We start from the raw sequence: 15,895 nt of genomic DNA, 5'->3' as shown, positions 1-15,895 counted from the left end.
GCTTTACTATTGTTAGCACAGTTAGCATCTGTGGCATTAGCCTCTGCTCATTCATCCACACAAACCAAGTTTTAACTCCTCTCAACTCACTAGTTAACCAGAACTCTCATTCCTGTTAGTGCTACTATCTACAGCTGATTGTTTCTCATTCTTATAAAACAGTTTTAAAGCTCGTTTTTAACCTTTTTAGCGTCACGTTGTCGTACTCAGTTAGCACTCATTACAACGTCTCTCTCGTCTCCATTCATCCAAATCACTGTATTTCAGTCACAGTCTAAGGCTTATACATGTTATATCTCTTCTGGTTATGGTTTCTGAGCATCTTACCTGTGGAAATAGTGAGAAAACAAAGCAGTTTTTAAGTCTGTGTTGCTCCGTGTAACTAGCACTGTTGACGTCTTACTCTATTGGTGACTGACGTCCGCTATTGACACCAAATGCCCACAGCTCCACCTACTGGCCAGGTACTGCTACTATGTAAAATATACCCAGACCTGCTAGAAAATAATTAAGTTACTCAGACAATAATAATAATAATAATAATACAGTACTTTTAACATGTTTTAGAGTCCTTAGCTGTTTTTATGAATTCAGATGAATCCAACTTTTAAATAAATGGGGGGCAAAATATTTCAATCAAGTCTCTTTAATCGTGTCTCTGAAAACACTCAGTGTCACATGTAAATATATAAATGTATTTAAAGTAAATGTAAATTATATTAATATTTTAGTATCTATAAGTATTTTATTAAGGTGATATTTTGTAGCTGCTGGTACATGGGGTCTCCACCACTAAGCCCACCAAGGTGATCTCACAACACCTGCAAACATTAAACTAAAGACAAAGATCAAAAAGTTGACCAGGACCAACACTTAAAGTGGACCAGACACACACCACAATAATTATAAAGAGCTATTAGAGGCAAACATTGTCCTCAGTATTAATAACAGAATAAACTCATATTTGATGTATGGTCAGGTAAAAGTAAGAACAGACAATGAACAACATTAACAAAGAGTCAACTTTAAAAAGTACTGTAGAGATAGTGAATCCTGAGATGTAGTGTAGGGAGAGCGTCCAGCCCTAGCACACAGTATTGTTTAATCCCATCTACACTGTCAGCAGATGATAGAGCAGCAGTCTAGGAACTACAAGTCACTGAAATATTATTAAACACAATAAGGCCAAAACAGCAGTAACAAGCAGTTAGTCTGTACCAGTGAGACATTTTATATCAGATTATTATTGTTTTTACACAGCGTAGCTTCACTGTTTTTATATCTTTTTAACCAACCTACATCTTTTTATTAAAAATAAATAAATCCAAGGCTCATCACTAATTAGAAATGTAAATAAAAACATTAACAACAAAGTCATGTTAGTGCGCTTAACAAAATATAAAGTCCATAGTAAGAAAGAAAAAACCCAACAAGAAGAAACTTTGAAGCCTATATTTACAATATACAGTCATTTTTAGCAAAGTGTCTTTAATAGGAATCAAATAAACACAAAGAACAAATATTTTATGATCTTTAATATTTCATCTTTCAAATAAAAAGTGTGATTAACAATCTACAGTTATTCTTATAAATGTTTTGAATAGAAATCAAATTAACAATAACAACAAAATCTATTGTGATTTTTCTTATTTATTTTTTCAAATAAAAAGTACAATGAACAATAGCAGTAATTATTATCATTTCTTCCATCTTTTATATTTTGCATACTTGATAGACGTCATAGGAGGGATAAAAGCAAGTTTAAAAAATATTGAATATGATTAAAACTACAATTAAACTTATTTCTGTTAAATATTGTTTTATTTACATTACATAACATTTATATAATATATGCATCACCTTTGTAAATCTGTTTCAACATTTGTAAAAGTGTTTTTCTGTTTTTTTTTTTTTTTTTTTAGATAATTATGCACATTTGTAAATTAGTTGTAGCATTGCATTGTATGAAATGTGTGTGTTTATTGATGGATGATGGACAGAATGCTGGATCACTACCTACTGCTGTTTTCAGGAGGTCTTGGTAGCTTTTCTTCTCCTGCAGCTCAGCTTGTGATGTCCATGCTGAACTAGCAACAAGTTCAGGCTGCTGCCACGCAGCAAACTCATTCTGATCACTTTTAATAAGAGGGCTGTTCCTCTGATACCACACATTTACAGCTTTTTAATCACATACTATGATACATTCTGAAGCCAAACTGGTGATAGCTCAACAACTTGTGTTTTTAATCAACTTATCAAGTCTCCCCGTGACCCTGAAAAAGGAAGAAGTGGGTCAGAAAATGGATGGATTATCAAGTCTATGAACAAAGCCTTTTTCTCTAATGTTTGAAAGCTGATGAAGCAATGATACTGGTCTGTAGTTAGAGCTGCTTATATTAACACTCTAATACATGGAACACTTTCACTGTTTGTTATTTATTACAAATAAACCACTTTGGAATGATTTAGTGGAGACACACGACTTATTTTACTATATATTCTATATTAATTCATGAAAAGTTCATTTCAAAGCAACAAGTTGACATTTCATGATGTATTTTTAACAATGTGAACTATTTATTTTTAATCTACAGAATAAACAAACAATGAAGATGAAGTTTTATTGACTCGACATTTTTGGAATTCATCTGTGTTTCTTGTCTCAACAATCTCCTTAGTGAGGTCGTATCCAACATTCACCAAATACCTGTTATATTCATGATTAATATCTGTTATTCTTTCACTACATCATTACTCTTTATTAAATTATTTGCTGATTTTTTTTTAAAATGATTTAATTTACAACAGTCCATGTTTTTTTTTAATGTTACTCATATACTGCTACAATTTTTCATGTTAATATACAGTATACAGTTGTCATAATGTTTACTCATATCATTTATGCTTATCTTCTGCTTCTTTAGGTTTATAAAGCTTTTATTCAGGACATTTATCTTAGTGCATACAGTCTCTAAGGCCTCAGTAATCCAAGGCTTGTTCTAAAGCTTCTGCTTCCTGCTCTTTGTTTAAAGGACAGTTTTTCTCATGTAGCATCACTAATGTGGACATAAAGACATCATAGACATTGTTTGGATGATCACATTGATAGATCTAAGCCCAGCTCTGGTTTGTAACTGGAAGCTGTTCACTGATATCACTTCTAAATAATCCTCCATCTACTTTCCAATCAGCTGAATGTGTCCAAATGTTAATGATGGATGTGTCAGTGTCTAATGTGACTCTGCTTGGCTTTAGAATGACTAAGAACAGGCCACAGCTGTACATTGGATGTATAACATCACAAGTCTTTATGTGTCTGTTTGGATTCATAATATTAATAATGAAGTCACTCCAAACACTTTGTATTTTATTGAATCATCAGAGTTATGAAACATGTCAGCTAATGTGTTCTTCAGTGTGTCAATGCACCACCCTGGTGTTCTGTATATACAACTTTATATTATATTCATTTACACACTTAGACATGTGATTAACCTGGACACACCTCCACTCTGAGTCCACATACAGGGAGACTCCACCCCCTTTTATTCAGTGTAGTTCATTAGGAATAATTCATATCCTTCTAGAACCTAAACAGGAACTCTTTCACTGTCTCAGATGTTGATACAACACTACATTTAAATAAAAAGCCTTATTAATGTAGAAACAATTATCATCAATCATTGGTCCTCACCGTGCAGCATCATTGGTCCTCACCATGCAGCATCACAGCAGTAGTCGTGTGAAATTACTACATAGAATTTCTCCTATCTCCTGTCCTATCTCCTTTCCTATCCACTGTTCCTTCACCCCTGGAAGTGTTTAAGTCGTGGCCATGATAAAGAGCGTCCAAGTTCTCTTTAAAGGGATAGTTCGCCTATTTAAGACATGACGTTGTATGCAATCCTCACCAGCACTATAGTGCATACACATTGTCTCACTCAGTGGACAAGAGAAAATAGTGCCGATTAAAACTGGAGGTATGAATTTTTTTTGTGGGCGGTTTTGTGATGTAAATGAATCAAGCTTTCAAACGCATATATTTTTTTCTATTAAAAACGCACAGTTTTGTGGCCCCGGAAACTAACCGGGACTATTTTCTTGACCAACTTCAAACGGCCAGAACTCGGACCAGGGAGGTGACCACTGAGTGAGACAATGTGTATGCACTATAGTGCTGGTGAGGACCAATGATGCTGTGTGTGTGTCATGGACCAAACAGCAAAAGCAGGAACACAAGTGTAGCTTTCAAAAAAGATGATTGAATTTATTAACAAAATATTTAAGTTTAACAAAAATTCACCTATAAAGTAAATTCAAACAAAACTAATGAACTGAGGTGAACACAGGAACTTTACCTTTCCCCACTGACCTCCCAATGACAAATATGGTGCTGTTTATAAACACAGGTGACTGGCCAACAAAGATAATTAGGGGGTGGGAATTTACAAACATACAGTGGTGAAAACCTATAATTAAACTAATAGAAGCAATGTATCGAACTAAACTATAAACATAATAAACCAATCCAATATAACTCTAAACTAACATTTCTAATTCACTATTAAATCACTAAACAAATTAAACAGACAGCTTCCTCCCCCCCAGTGGCTTCTGCTTTAACTCCGCCCACCTTTAGCAGCCATCTTGGATGATGCCACTCTTATTGTTCAGGGGAGAGCTGCAAACAATACAAAACAAAACATGTTGAGTTTCAACTGAAAGAAATATTGATGTGAAGTAACTGAGAAAATAACTTCACTTAAGTGGAGCTACATAGTGTGGCCTCCACAGTGTGTCCTGTCTGGATGTGATGTTTTTTAATGACCCCTTATTTAAAGAAAATTAAAAAAAATTCAAAGCAATACATACTGTATACAATACAAATAAACATACTTTTTAACATTTTTTTCATGAATACAAATTTACATTCCGGAAAAAAACTATTTATGGAACTACATAAACATATATTGTATATACACATACATATGAGGGTGTACAGTAAAAATATTGTCAATCAATGCAGTTATTGACGACAAACTACCAAAAATCCCAGATATGTCAATGGATTCAAAATGCCCACCATTAACTTCCAGATCAAACTGAGTTTACATGAATCATGTGATGGTCAAGCATTTTGGACTTTGTCGTACCAAAGTAGTGACCCCCAACAGAATCTGTATCCCCTGCTGTGGGAGCGCGCATGAAGGGCGGAGCTACAATTCTATGTTTAGCTTATTATTAAAACTAAATGTGGATTGTTGCAATCATGCTTTGATTGTCAAGAAGATGGATTATTATTCATGGTTTCTTTTTCAACATACAATAATTAAATTTTATTTTCAGAACATCTAATTTCATCTTAATCTAAATCTAACAACAAAACCATGTGCGTAAGCAGAGACAAAACTGATATAATTCAGACAGTAAGATTAATACTAAAAAGACAGTTTGAGCTAAATACACACAATAATAATAATAATAATAATAATAATAATAATAATAATAATAATAAATATATTCTGTAAATTATGTGTTGCTCAAGTTCATAGTATTCATAGCTCTGCTTGACAATGTCATATATTCTCCTTTTTCTATGATAGTGTAATGTTGCTAGGCGACCAGCCTGCTAACTAAACGTTAGCTAAATACTCTCTGGGTTCTAGACTCAAACACGCTGTAATTCAGTCTTTAGATCAATGTGTCCAACTTGTGATACAGTAAAATCAACACCACTGTGAACATTTGAACACACTGTCAGACTCAGATCCACCTTTTTCACTCAATGATGTTCTGATGAACTTACTGCAGCACTGCCCACAGTGGTTGTTGATGTAACTCACTTTCCTGATCTTTAGATATTGGTGTATTTTTTAATTCAGCCTCTGTTGATCATCATAACTTCATAGCATTTATTCAGACATTCTCAACACAGACACATGGTGATACAGGACTGTGGACCAGAACATGTTATCAGGAGATACAAATGATTTCAGCCTGTCTCACTGTGCCTGATAGAAAATGTATCCCCTCTATAATCCTCAGGTGATGGACTAACATCATCTGCTTTATTCTGTACACATTTATCATCATTCATAATAAAACTTGTGAATTAGGAACAGTTTCACTTTTGTGGAGAAGAAGAACATGAGACAGATGTGACCTCATACTTTGTGTTCTCAGAGGGTTCAACTTTTATTAGCATCTGACGCTAACAGCTCTAGTGGAAAGACGATATATCATGTTGACTTCAAAATAGTGTTGGATGAATCTTATAAGATGGGTGATGAAGAAAAAACAGGCTGTGATCAGTGGGAGGGGCCTATAATGTCACTGGAAATTCCTTCACATTCTAAATGATGCATCTTGGCTATTTTTCAGTTGATTCACATCAAATTTACATGTATTATTGACCCCAAGACGAGCAAAAAGTTACATAATGACCCCGCCCAAAACCAAACAGGAAGTCGGCCATTTAGTCTGTCTGTCTCACAGAGGACTCATAGACATGTCTGTCTGTCTCTCTGTCTGTGTGTCTGTCTGTTTTAGCTGTGTGTCTGTGTGTGTCTGTCTGTGTAGCTGTGTGTGTGTGTGTGTGTGTGTGTGTGTGTGTGTGTGTGTGTGTGTGTGTGTGTGTGTGTGTGTGTGTGTGTGTGTGTATGTCTGCCTGCCTTTCTGTCTGTCTGTCTTTTTGTCTGTATTTCTGTGTGTGTGTGTGTGTGTGTGTGTGTGTGTGTGTGTGTGTGTGTGTGTGTGTGTGTGTGTGTGTGTGTGTGTGTGTGTGTGTGTGTGTGTGTGTGTGTCGGTGTCTGTGTGTGTGTGTGTGTCTGCCTGTTTGTCTGTCTGTGTGTTTGTTTGTCTAAGTGCCTGTCTGTCTGTCTGTCTGTCTGTCTTCGTGTCTGTCAGTCTATGTGTCTGTCTGTCTGTCTGTCTGTCTGTCTGTCTGTCTGTCTGTCTTTATGTCTGTGTGGCTGTCTGTCTGTGTAGCTGTGTGTGTGTGTCTGTCTGTGTTTGTCTGTCTCTGTGTGTGTGTGTCAGACAGACAGACACTGACAGACAGACACACACACACACACACAGCTACACAGACAGACGAACAGACACTGACAGACAGTCTGTGTAGCTGTGTCTGTGTGTCTGTCTGTCTGTCTGTCTGTCTGTGTGGCTGTGTCTGTCAGTATGTGTGACTGTCTGTCTGTGTAGCTGTGTGTCTCTGTCTGTCTGCCGGTGTCTCTCGGTGTGTGTGTGTGAGTGTGTGTCTGTCTGTCTGTCTGCCTGTTTATCTGTCTGCGTGTCTGTCTGTGTGTCTGTTTGTTTGTCTAAGTGTCTGTCTGTCTCTGTGTGTCTGTCTGCCTGTCTTTCTTTGTAGCTGTGTCTTTCTGTCTGCCTGTCTGTCTTTGTGTCTGTCAGTCTATGTTGTATGTGTTGTCTGTGTGTCTGTTTGTCTGTGTAGCTGTCTGTCTGTGTGGCTGTCTGTCTTTCTGTCTGTCTGTCTTTATGTCTGTGTGGCTGTCTGTCTGTGTAGCTGTGTGTGTGTGTCTGTCTGTGTTTGTCTGTCTCTGTGTGTGTGTGTCAGACAGACAGACACTGACAGACAGACACACACACACACACACAGCTACACAGACAGACGAACAGACACTGACAGACAGTCTGTGTAGCTGTGTCTGTGTGTCTGTCTGTCAGTGTCTGTCTGCCTGCCTGCCTGTCGGTCTGTCAGCCTGCCTGTCTGTCTGTGTTTGTCTGCCTGTCTGTCTGTGTAGCTGTGTGTTTCTGTCTGTCTGTCTGTCTGCTTGTCTGTGTGTCAGCCTGCCTGTCTGTCTGTGTAGCTGTGTGTCTGTCTGTCTGTCTGTCTGTCTGTCTGTCTGTCTGTCTGTCTGTCTGTCTGTCTGTCTGTCTGTGTGGCTGTGTCTGTCAGTATGTGTGACTGTCTGTCTGTGTAGCTGTGTGTCTCTGTCTGTCTGCCGGTGTCTCTCGGTGTGTGTGTGTGAGTGTGTGTCTGTCTGTCTGTCTGCCTGTTTATCTGTCTGCGTGTCTGTCTGTGTGTCTGTTTGTTTGTCTAAGTGTCTGTCTGTCTCTGTGTGTCTGTCTGCCTGTCTTTCTTTGTAGCTGTGTCTTTCTGTCTGCCTGTCTGTCTTTGTGTCTGTCAGTCTATGTTGTATGTGTTGTCTGTGTGTCTGTTTGTCTGTGTAGCTGTCTGTCTGTGTGGCTGTCTGTCTTTCTGTCTGTCTGTCTTTATGTCTGTGTGGCTGTCTGTCTGTGTAGCTGTGTGTGTGTGTCTGTCTGTGTTTGTCTGTCTCTGTGTGTGTGTGTCAGACAGACAGACACTGACAGACAGACACACACACACACACACAGCTACACAGACAGACGAACAGACACTGACAGACAGTCTGTGTAGCTGTGTCTGTGTGTCTGTCTGTCAGTGTCTGTCTGCCTGCCTGCCTGTCGGTCTGTCAGCCTGCCTGTCTGTCTGTGTTTGTCTACCTGTCTGTCTGTGTAGCTGTGTGTTTCTGTCTGTCTGTCTGTCTGCTTGTCTGTGTGTCAGCCTGCCTGTCTGTCTGTGTAGCTGTGTGTGTGTCTGTCTGTCTGTCTGTCTGTCTGTGTGGCTGTGTCTGTCAGTATGTGTGACTGTCTGTCTGTGTAGCTGTGTGTCTCTGTCTGTCTGCCGGTGTCTCTCGGTGTGTGTGTGAGTGTGTGTCTGTCTGTCTGTCTGCCTGTTTATCTGTCTGCGTGTCTGTCTGTGTGTCTGTTTGTTTGTCTAAGTGTCTCTCTGTCTCTGTGTGTCTGTCTGCCTGTCTTTCTTTGTAGCTGTGTCTTTCTGTCTGCCTGTCTGTCTTTGTGTCTGTCAGTCTATGTTGTATGTGTTGTCTGTGTGTCTGTTTGTCTGTGTAGCTGTCTGTCTGTGTGGCTGTCTGTCTTTCTGTCGGTGTGTGTGTCTGTCTGTGTAGCTGTGTGTGTCTGTCTGTCAGTGTGTCTGTCTGTTTAGCTGTGTTTGTCTGTCTGTGTTTGTCTCTGTGTGTGTGTGTGTTTGTCTGTCTGTCTGTCCATGTGTGTCTGTTTGTCTGTCTAAGTGTATGTCTGTCTGTCTGTGTGTGTGTCTGTCTGTTTGTCTGTCTGTCTGTGTGTGTAGCTGTGTCTGTCTGTCTTCTGTCTGTCTGCCTATGTGTCTCTGTGTCTGTAAGTCTATGTGTCTGACTGTTTGTCTGTCTGTCTGTCTGCGTGTCTGTCTGTGTAGCTATCTGTCTGTCTGTCTGTCTCTCTGTCTGTGTGGCTGTGTCTGTCTGTCTGTCTGCGTGTCTGTCTGTGTAGCTATCTGTCTGTCTGTCTGTCTCTCTGTCTGTGTGGCTGTGTCTGTCTGTCTGTTTGTCTGTCTGTCGGTGTGTCGATCTGTCTGTGTAGCTGTGTTTGAATGTCTGTCTTTCTCTGTGTGTTTGTCTGTCCATGTGTCTGTCTGTGTGTTTGTTTGTCTAAGTGTCTGTCTGTATGTCTGTGTGGCTGTGTCTGTCGGTGTGTCTGTCTGTCTGTGTTTGTCTGTTTGCCTGTGTTTGTCTGTCTGTCTGGCAGTGTCTGTCTATGTGTCTGTCTGTGTGTTTGTTTGTCTAAGTGTCTGTCTGTCTGTCTGTCTGTCTGTTTGTGTGTCTGTCTAAGTGTCTGTCTGTCTGTCTGTCTGTCTTCTGTCTGTCTGTCTCTGTGTCTGTTAGTCTATGTGTCTGACTGTCTGTCTGTGTAGCTGTGTCTGTCTGTCTGTCTGTCTCTGTGTCTGTCAGTCTATGTGTCTGACTGTCTGTCTGTGTAGCTGTGTCTGTCTGTCTGTCTGTCTCTGTGTCTGTCAGTCTATGTGTCTGTCTGTCTGTGTAGCTGTGTGTGTCTGTCTGTCTGTGTGACTGTCTCTCTGTCTGTCTGTCTATCTGTGTCTGTCTGTCTGTCTGTCTCACAGAGGACTCAGATACACTGAGGAACCAAACCAAATCCCAAACCCAGGATACAGAGTGTCAGTGAAGGAGGTACAGACGGTGTGGATGAGTGTCATAGAGTCAGAGGAGACTTTATAGAAGGACAGACGTCCATCAGGACAGTCCACATACACTCCTACTCTACCAGAGGAACCACAGGGACAGGAGATACTTGTGAACATGTTATTGTGAATGAAGGAGTAAAAACCTTTGTAACATCTCAGTCTCCAGGACTGATTATTAAATCCAAACAAACAATCATTACTGTCTCCTTTCCTTCTGATTCCTCTGTAACTCACTGCTATATAAACATCTCCATTCCACTCCACCTCCCAGTAACAGTGACCAGTCAGACCAGTACTACACAGAACCTGATTGATATCAAATCTGTCCTGATGATCAGGATAAAGCTCCTCCTCCTCCACCCATGTCACCATCCTGTTGTTGTCAGACAGTCTGAGTTTTCTGTTGATGGAGTTTGTGTCGAGGTGAATGTGACAGAAATCTGATGAGACACAAAGAAACAACAGTTGATCATGTGATGCTTCATTCTCTCTGTATCACTGACATGTTCATTCACTCAGAGCTTCATGAGGACACTTTGAATGAACACACACACACACTTACACTTCCTCACACCAGCTTTGATCCTCTGCTCTCCTCCATGGTCCGCCCTGCAGGAGCAAACACAGGCAGTGATTTACACACCTAAAGAGTCCAAAGTGCTGCTCAGAAACCTGATGCCATCTCCATCAAGCTCTCCATGTTTCTACTGGTTTGTCTTCAACAGCTTCACCTTCTTCATCTCCTTCAAAGTGTTCCTCTCTTCATCCTCACTGATTGGTTCCACCTCCTCTGATCTTAACTATACACTATTATATATATGTATATTTACACTATTTGGTCCTTTGCAGTTTAAATAAGTTTGGTAGTCGTACATATTTTTATTCTTTTTAGTTTTTGAATGTGGATAATATCACACACTAAATCATAATTCTCCCTTTAGAAATACATTTGTCTGTCATCATGATCCGATGTTGGACAAAGTCACAGAAGATCTGCGGAGATGGAACAATCTCCCCATCTCACTACTTGGCAGGATAGCCTCAGTTAAAATGAAAATCTTACCTAAAATAAACTACCTGTTCTCAATGATACCACTAAAACCACCAAAACAATGGTTTCAAAGATTAGACTCTGCAACTACAAAATTCTATGCTAGAAATAAAAAACCTAAAATAAGCCTTTCAACCCTTCAAAAAAACAAAGACGAGGGTGGTTTAGAAGCCCCTAATTTCATGCATTATTACTTAGCAAACCAAATATTATATTTAACAGAATGGCTAAAACCAAAAGATTACTACAACACCTGGCTAGAAATAGAACAGTTAGACTGCAAACACATTAAACTCTCTGATCTCCCTTTTATCACTGCGACCCTCAAACATCACAACTGCTTTAAAAACCCACTAATTGCCTCCACACTGACTGCATGGTGGAAAGCCCTGGACATCACAAATGTTCAATTAAAAACTAGTATACTGTCTCCAATCTGGCACAACCCCGACTTTAAAAATAAAAAAACACCACTCTATCTGAAGACATGGGAAGAGAGTGGAATCACTCATCTCCAAGACCTCTTTGAAAATGACAAGCTTAGGACATATAATAATCTAACCCAAGCTTTCGGTATAAATAAATGTAACTTTCTACAGTACTTACAAGTAACAGAAACAATAAAGAAAACTACTCCACTAGACTTAACTACTTTACAACCTCCAGAACTGGCTATATATATGAAAAAAATCTCAACAAAATCAAAAAAACTCTCAAAAATATACAGAGCTCTCTCGATCACCAACTGTAATTACTTACCAATCGCTAAGTGGGAGGCCGAACTCTCAATCACCCCGAGCATTGATTTCTGGACAAAAATTTGTCGTAATACTTTTAAGATGACGAAAAACACAAATCTTCAGCTAATTCAATACAAGGTCCTCCACAGATCCCACATTACCCAACAGAAAATGCATAAAATGGGCTTCTCCCCAACAGACATCTGCTCTCAGTGCACCCAGAATACAGCGGATTCCTATTTACATGCCTTATGGCTTTGCTCCCCAGTGCAACACTTTTGGATTCTAATTACTGAAAAACTGTCCTCCATTTTGGACTGCAGAATTCCTTTATCTCTAAATCTTTGTCTGATAGGAGACCTGACAATGCTTCAACTTCCCGCAAACCGATCACAATCAATCCTTGCGGCACTAGCCATAGCAAAAAAAACAATATTACTAAATTGGAAAGACAAAAAATCCTTAAACATAAACCAATGGCAAAATCTCCTCATAGAATTTATCTCCATGGAAAAGATGTCTGCTCTCAGAAAACAAAAAAAAATAATGTGCTTTGAGGAGCGTTGGACTCCTTTTTTAATTGCATTAAATCTAAATTTTTAAAGCCTCATGATCTAGCCTGCAAGCGACTGCCAGCACCACTTTTTACTAACGCACTAGTCCAACTGTAGGCCTGGGCCGCCCTTGGGCCTCTGGGGTAGTCCTGGCCGGGTTGGCTGGGGAGGGTTGCCGGAGTGCCTGGCTGCCTCGGCGCGGGTGTGCATTCCTTCTGGGTGTTCACAGGGTCCCAGGGCTGTTCGATTTGGCGCTGTTGCCCCTTGCATGCGCATCTGGTTGGCCTCTGGGGCTGGGGCCCTGCGTGCTCCTCTGCCGCTCCTTCCCCTTGCTCCCTGTCCCCCTGTCTCATCCTCCCCCCCCTCCTCCTTTGCTCTTGCGCCCGCCATCCGGTTGGGCTGGGCTTGGGGGGCTCCCGTTTGCCTGGGGGCTGGTGGGGGGGCTGTTGCTCCCGCCTGGGGGGCGGGCGGTGCCGTGCCGGATGGGTTGGCTGGGGGGTGGTCCCGTTGGGAGGCCTGGGGTGGTGGGGTCCGTGGCTCCGGTCCGGGGGGATCCGGGGTGTGGGCGGCTTTGGGGGTGGCTGCTGCCCGGGGTCGGCGATTGCCTCCTGGGTTGCTGGGTGGCGGGGTGTGGCCGTGGGTTGCTCCGTCGGCCCTTGCGGGTCCTCGGCTTGGCTCCCTGGGGCGCGCCTTCGCCAGGGATGTCGCTTGCGTGACGGGCCGGGCGGGGCCCCCCTCCGGTGTGGCCAGTACGGCTGGGGGTGTGGGGTGGGGGGTGCTATGGGGCCTCCCCGGGGGTCGTGTTGGGTGGGTGTGCGGGGGCGCGGCGCGTGGCTCTTGGCCTGGTGGATCCGCGTCGGGATTGGCTGGTCTGCTGGCTGGGCGCACCGGGCGCCGTGGGCGCCATTCCGGGGCGGGGGTGTCCCGGGGGTGGATCCGTGGTCTGGGTGTCCGGGGGCGTGCTCTCCTGTCATCTGCCCGGGGACCGGCCGCGGATCGTGGCGGCGCTGCGCAGCCTTGGGTGGGGCGGGGCTGGTGGCCTGGGGCCCGCTGTCGTCCGGGGTGCGCTGGCGTCGGGGGGGGTGTCTCGTGCCGGTGCGTGGGTCGTCGGGGGTCCCCTCCGTGGGGGGGGGGGGGGGGGCTCTTCTGGCGCCGTTGGTGTGGGATGGCGGTACCGGGCTGGGGGTGCTTCGGTACTCGGGCTTGCCGGTCCGTGGCTGGCGGGGTGGCCCTGCTTGGCGGTGGATGGTGTCCTCTTTCGTCGGGGGGGCCGGGGCCGCCTTACGGTGGAGGGTGTTGTGTCGTGGCGCCGGGTGGGCCTGTGCTGGCCCTGGTGCGGGCACGGGCCTCCCCCCTGCTCGGCCGCTCTCCTTGGCGGCGGGGGGGCGTCGCTCTGGGCCGGCGTGCGGCGGGGGTCGCTCCCTGGGGCACCGGGGGACGGGGTTGGTGCCTGGCTGCGCCCGGGGGTGGGGGGTGCCGCTGTGCTCCGCGGGGCCGTCGCAGTCTGGGGGGTGCCGTGGGGGGGGGTCTCCGGCTTTGCTGCTCCGGGGCCCACAGTGCCGCTTGCCCGTCTGCACCATCTACCATCTCGCGTGGCCCGCCACGCGGACGGGCCCGGCTCGCACCGGACAGTCCTCCTACATGTACACTTCACCTCACTCCCAGCTGGTCTGGCCCATTCACAATATGCACCACACACCCATACCCAACCCTTGGGGGGCTGGATGGTGGGACTGGGGGTGGAGGGGGCCGCCACCTGTGTCACTATGTAGTGGCGTGGGGGCGGCACTCCCACCTCTAGTTACCCTACTAATCCCTCCAATTTTAATCACACCTCAACATGCCACCCCCCGGAGGGTGTACCCTCACTTACACCCTCCGGCCTATTACACCACATACACGTATATCCACAGAGGTAGGATGGGGAGCACCGCTCCCCTCCATCCCCCTTCTTTTAATTACACCCCATACATTCACTGAACACACACACTCACACAGGGGATAGGGAAGTGCCTCTCCATTGGGGATTGGGGGTTGGATTGGTGGCGTGGTGCGCTGGGTCCTTGGCTCCTTGGGGCTTTCTCGGGTGTGTATGGGGGGGGCGATGGTTGCCTCTCGGTTTGGGATCTTGGGGGCGTTCGGGGGGCTGCTTGGCCGTGTGGTGGTCGCCGGGGGCCCCCGGGTTGCCCGCTCTTGCTGCTGGCCTGGCTGCTTCCGGGGCCCGGGGGCGGCTCGTGGGTTTTGCAGTGGCGGTTCTTGGAAATACATTTGTCATGGATGCACTGGCCTTGGGCTGTGGGATAACACTCATACTGGGCTCAACCACAGACACGTTGTTCCCAAATACCTGTTCTATGGAATTTCCACTCACTTCCTCCTCTCCTCACAGCCACCACCATTATTCCTAAGCCGCACACTGGTCACCAAACTGGCTTGATAACTCAACAATAAGCACAATATACACAACCACAATTTCACATCGCATCACTTGAAATCTATCGACTACTCCCCACCCATTCCATTTCCTATCTTGTATTCCTCTTCCCTGTTAACTTCCCCACCCCTCTCCAACCCCTCACCTTGGTGTAACACTGCCCTCTCTTTTTTTTACATCCTCCCTTTAATAAAGTATTTCTTACCCTTCCCTAGGGAGGGCTGGTGATGGTCACAATTATGCAATGAAATAAATAAATTTATTTAATTGCAATAACAAAATATGCATTGCTGTTAAAAGATTGCACTTCTTGTAGTGTTAACCTTCGACAGAATGTGCAGACAAGAGAAAAAAAAAAAAAAAAAAAAAAAAAAAAAAAAAAAAAAAGAAATACATTTGTCTTATGAATTCTAATACATTACAATGATAAATAAATGAATAAACAAACCTATTGATTGACTGTATATAGTGATCATTTCAAAAACATAATAAAAAGGAAAATTAAACATAAGACATCAATACATATTCAGGAGAATAATTTACTAACCTCTCAACACTTCTCTTTAATAAATAATAACAATAATCTTGATAAAATATATTTATGACTTTGTATCTAAAACTTCAACATAATTCACATAAATGTACATATATATACACTAACACATATAATTACACACCCATATATAACTGATAAATAGAGATTGATAAAATACATATACACCCATACATATATATCTACACATAAACACACACATGAAAAAGAAAAGAAAATAAAAAGAAACATAGATTTGAACATTAGCTGAACAACTTTACACAAATAATTAACACTAGAAATAATAATTATAAAATACTTTAGTTTAAATATATTTTACTACTTTAACTTTTACAACTAGAATAGGCTAAAAATGAATTAAATGAATAAATGAAGACCGAGACACAAATAAATATGAAAATGAATGAATTAAATGAAGAAATAAGTAAACAAATACTTAAATAAGTCAATAAATAAATAAATAAGTTGATCTCCAAAGGCACCAAATATGACAACACAAAATACTTTTGTTATAATGACAATTTACCAAAAACCTCTTGAGT

At 42.7% G+C, this 15,895-nt stretch overlaps 1 protein-coding gene across 1 annotated transcript in view; it reads right to left on the bottom strand.

Moving 5' to 3' along the window:
* Positions 1 to 9,818: 9,818 nt before the first annotated feature.
* Positions 9,819 to 15,895, bottom strand: part of LOC114459853 (NACHT, LRR and PYD domains-containing protein 12-like) — a 41,675-nt gene continuing 35,598 nt past the window's right edge. The window contains exons 10-11 of the mRNA XM_028442005.1: positions 10,584 to 10,630; positions 9,819 to 10,461 (exon numbers count right to left, since the gene is read on the bottom strand). Of these exons, the coding sequence (XP_028297806.1) occupies positions 9,935 to 10,461; positions 10,584 to 10,630 (574 nt within the window). The 3' untranslated portion in view covers positions 9,819 to 9,934. The remainder of the gene's footprint in view (positions 10,462 to 10,583; positions 10,631 to 15,895) is intronic.

The sequence above is a fragment of the Gouania willdenowi genome, unplaced genomic scaffold (genome assembly GCF_900634775.1).
Source record: "Gouania willdenowi unplaced genomic scaffold, fGouWil2.1 scaffold_360_arrow_ctg1, whole genome shotgun sequence".
Taxonomy (NCBI): Eukaryota; Metazoa; Chordata; class Actinopteri; order Blenniiformes; family Gobiesocidae; genus Gouania; species Gouania willdenowi.
Note: the sequence above shows the minus strand (reverse complement) of the source record. Positions and strands in the feature narration are given on the sequence as shown.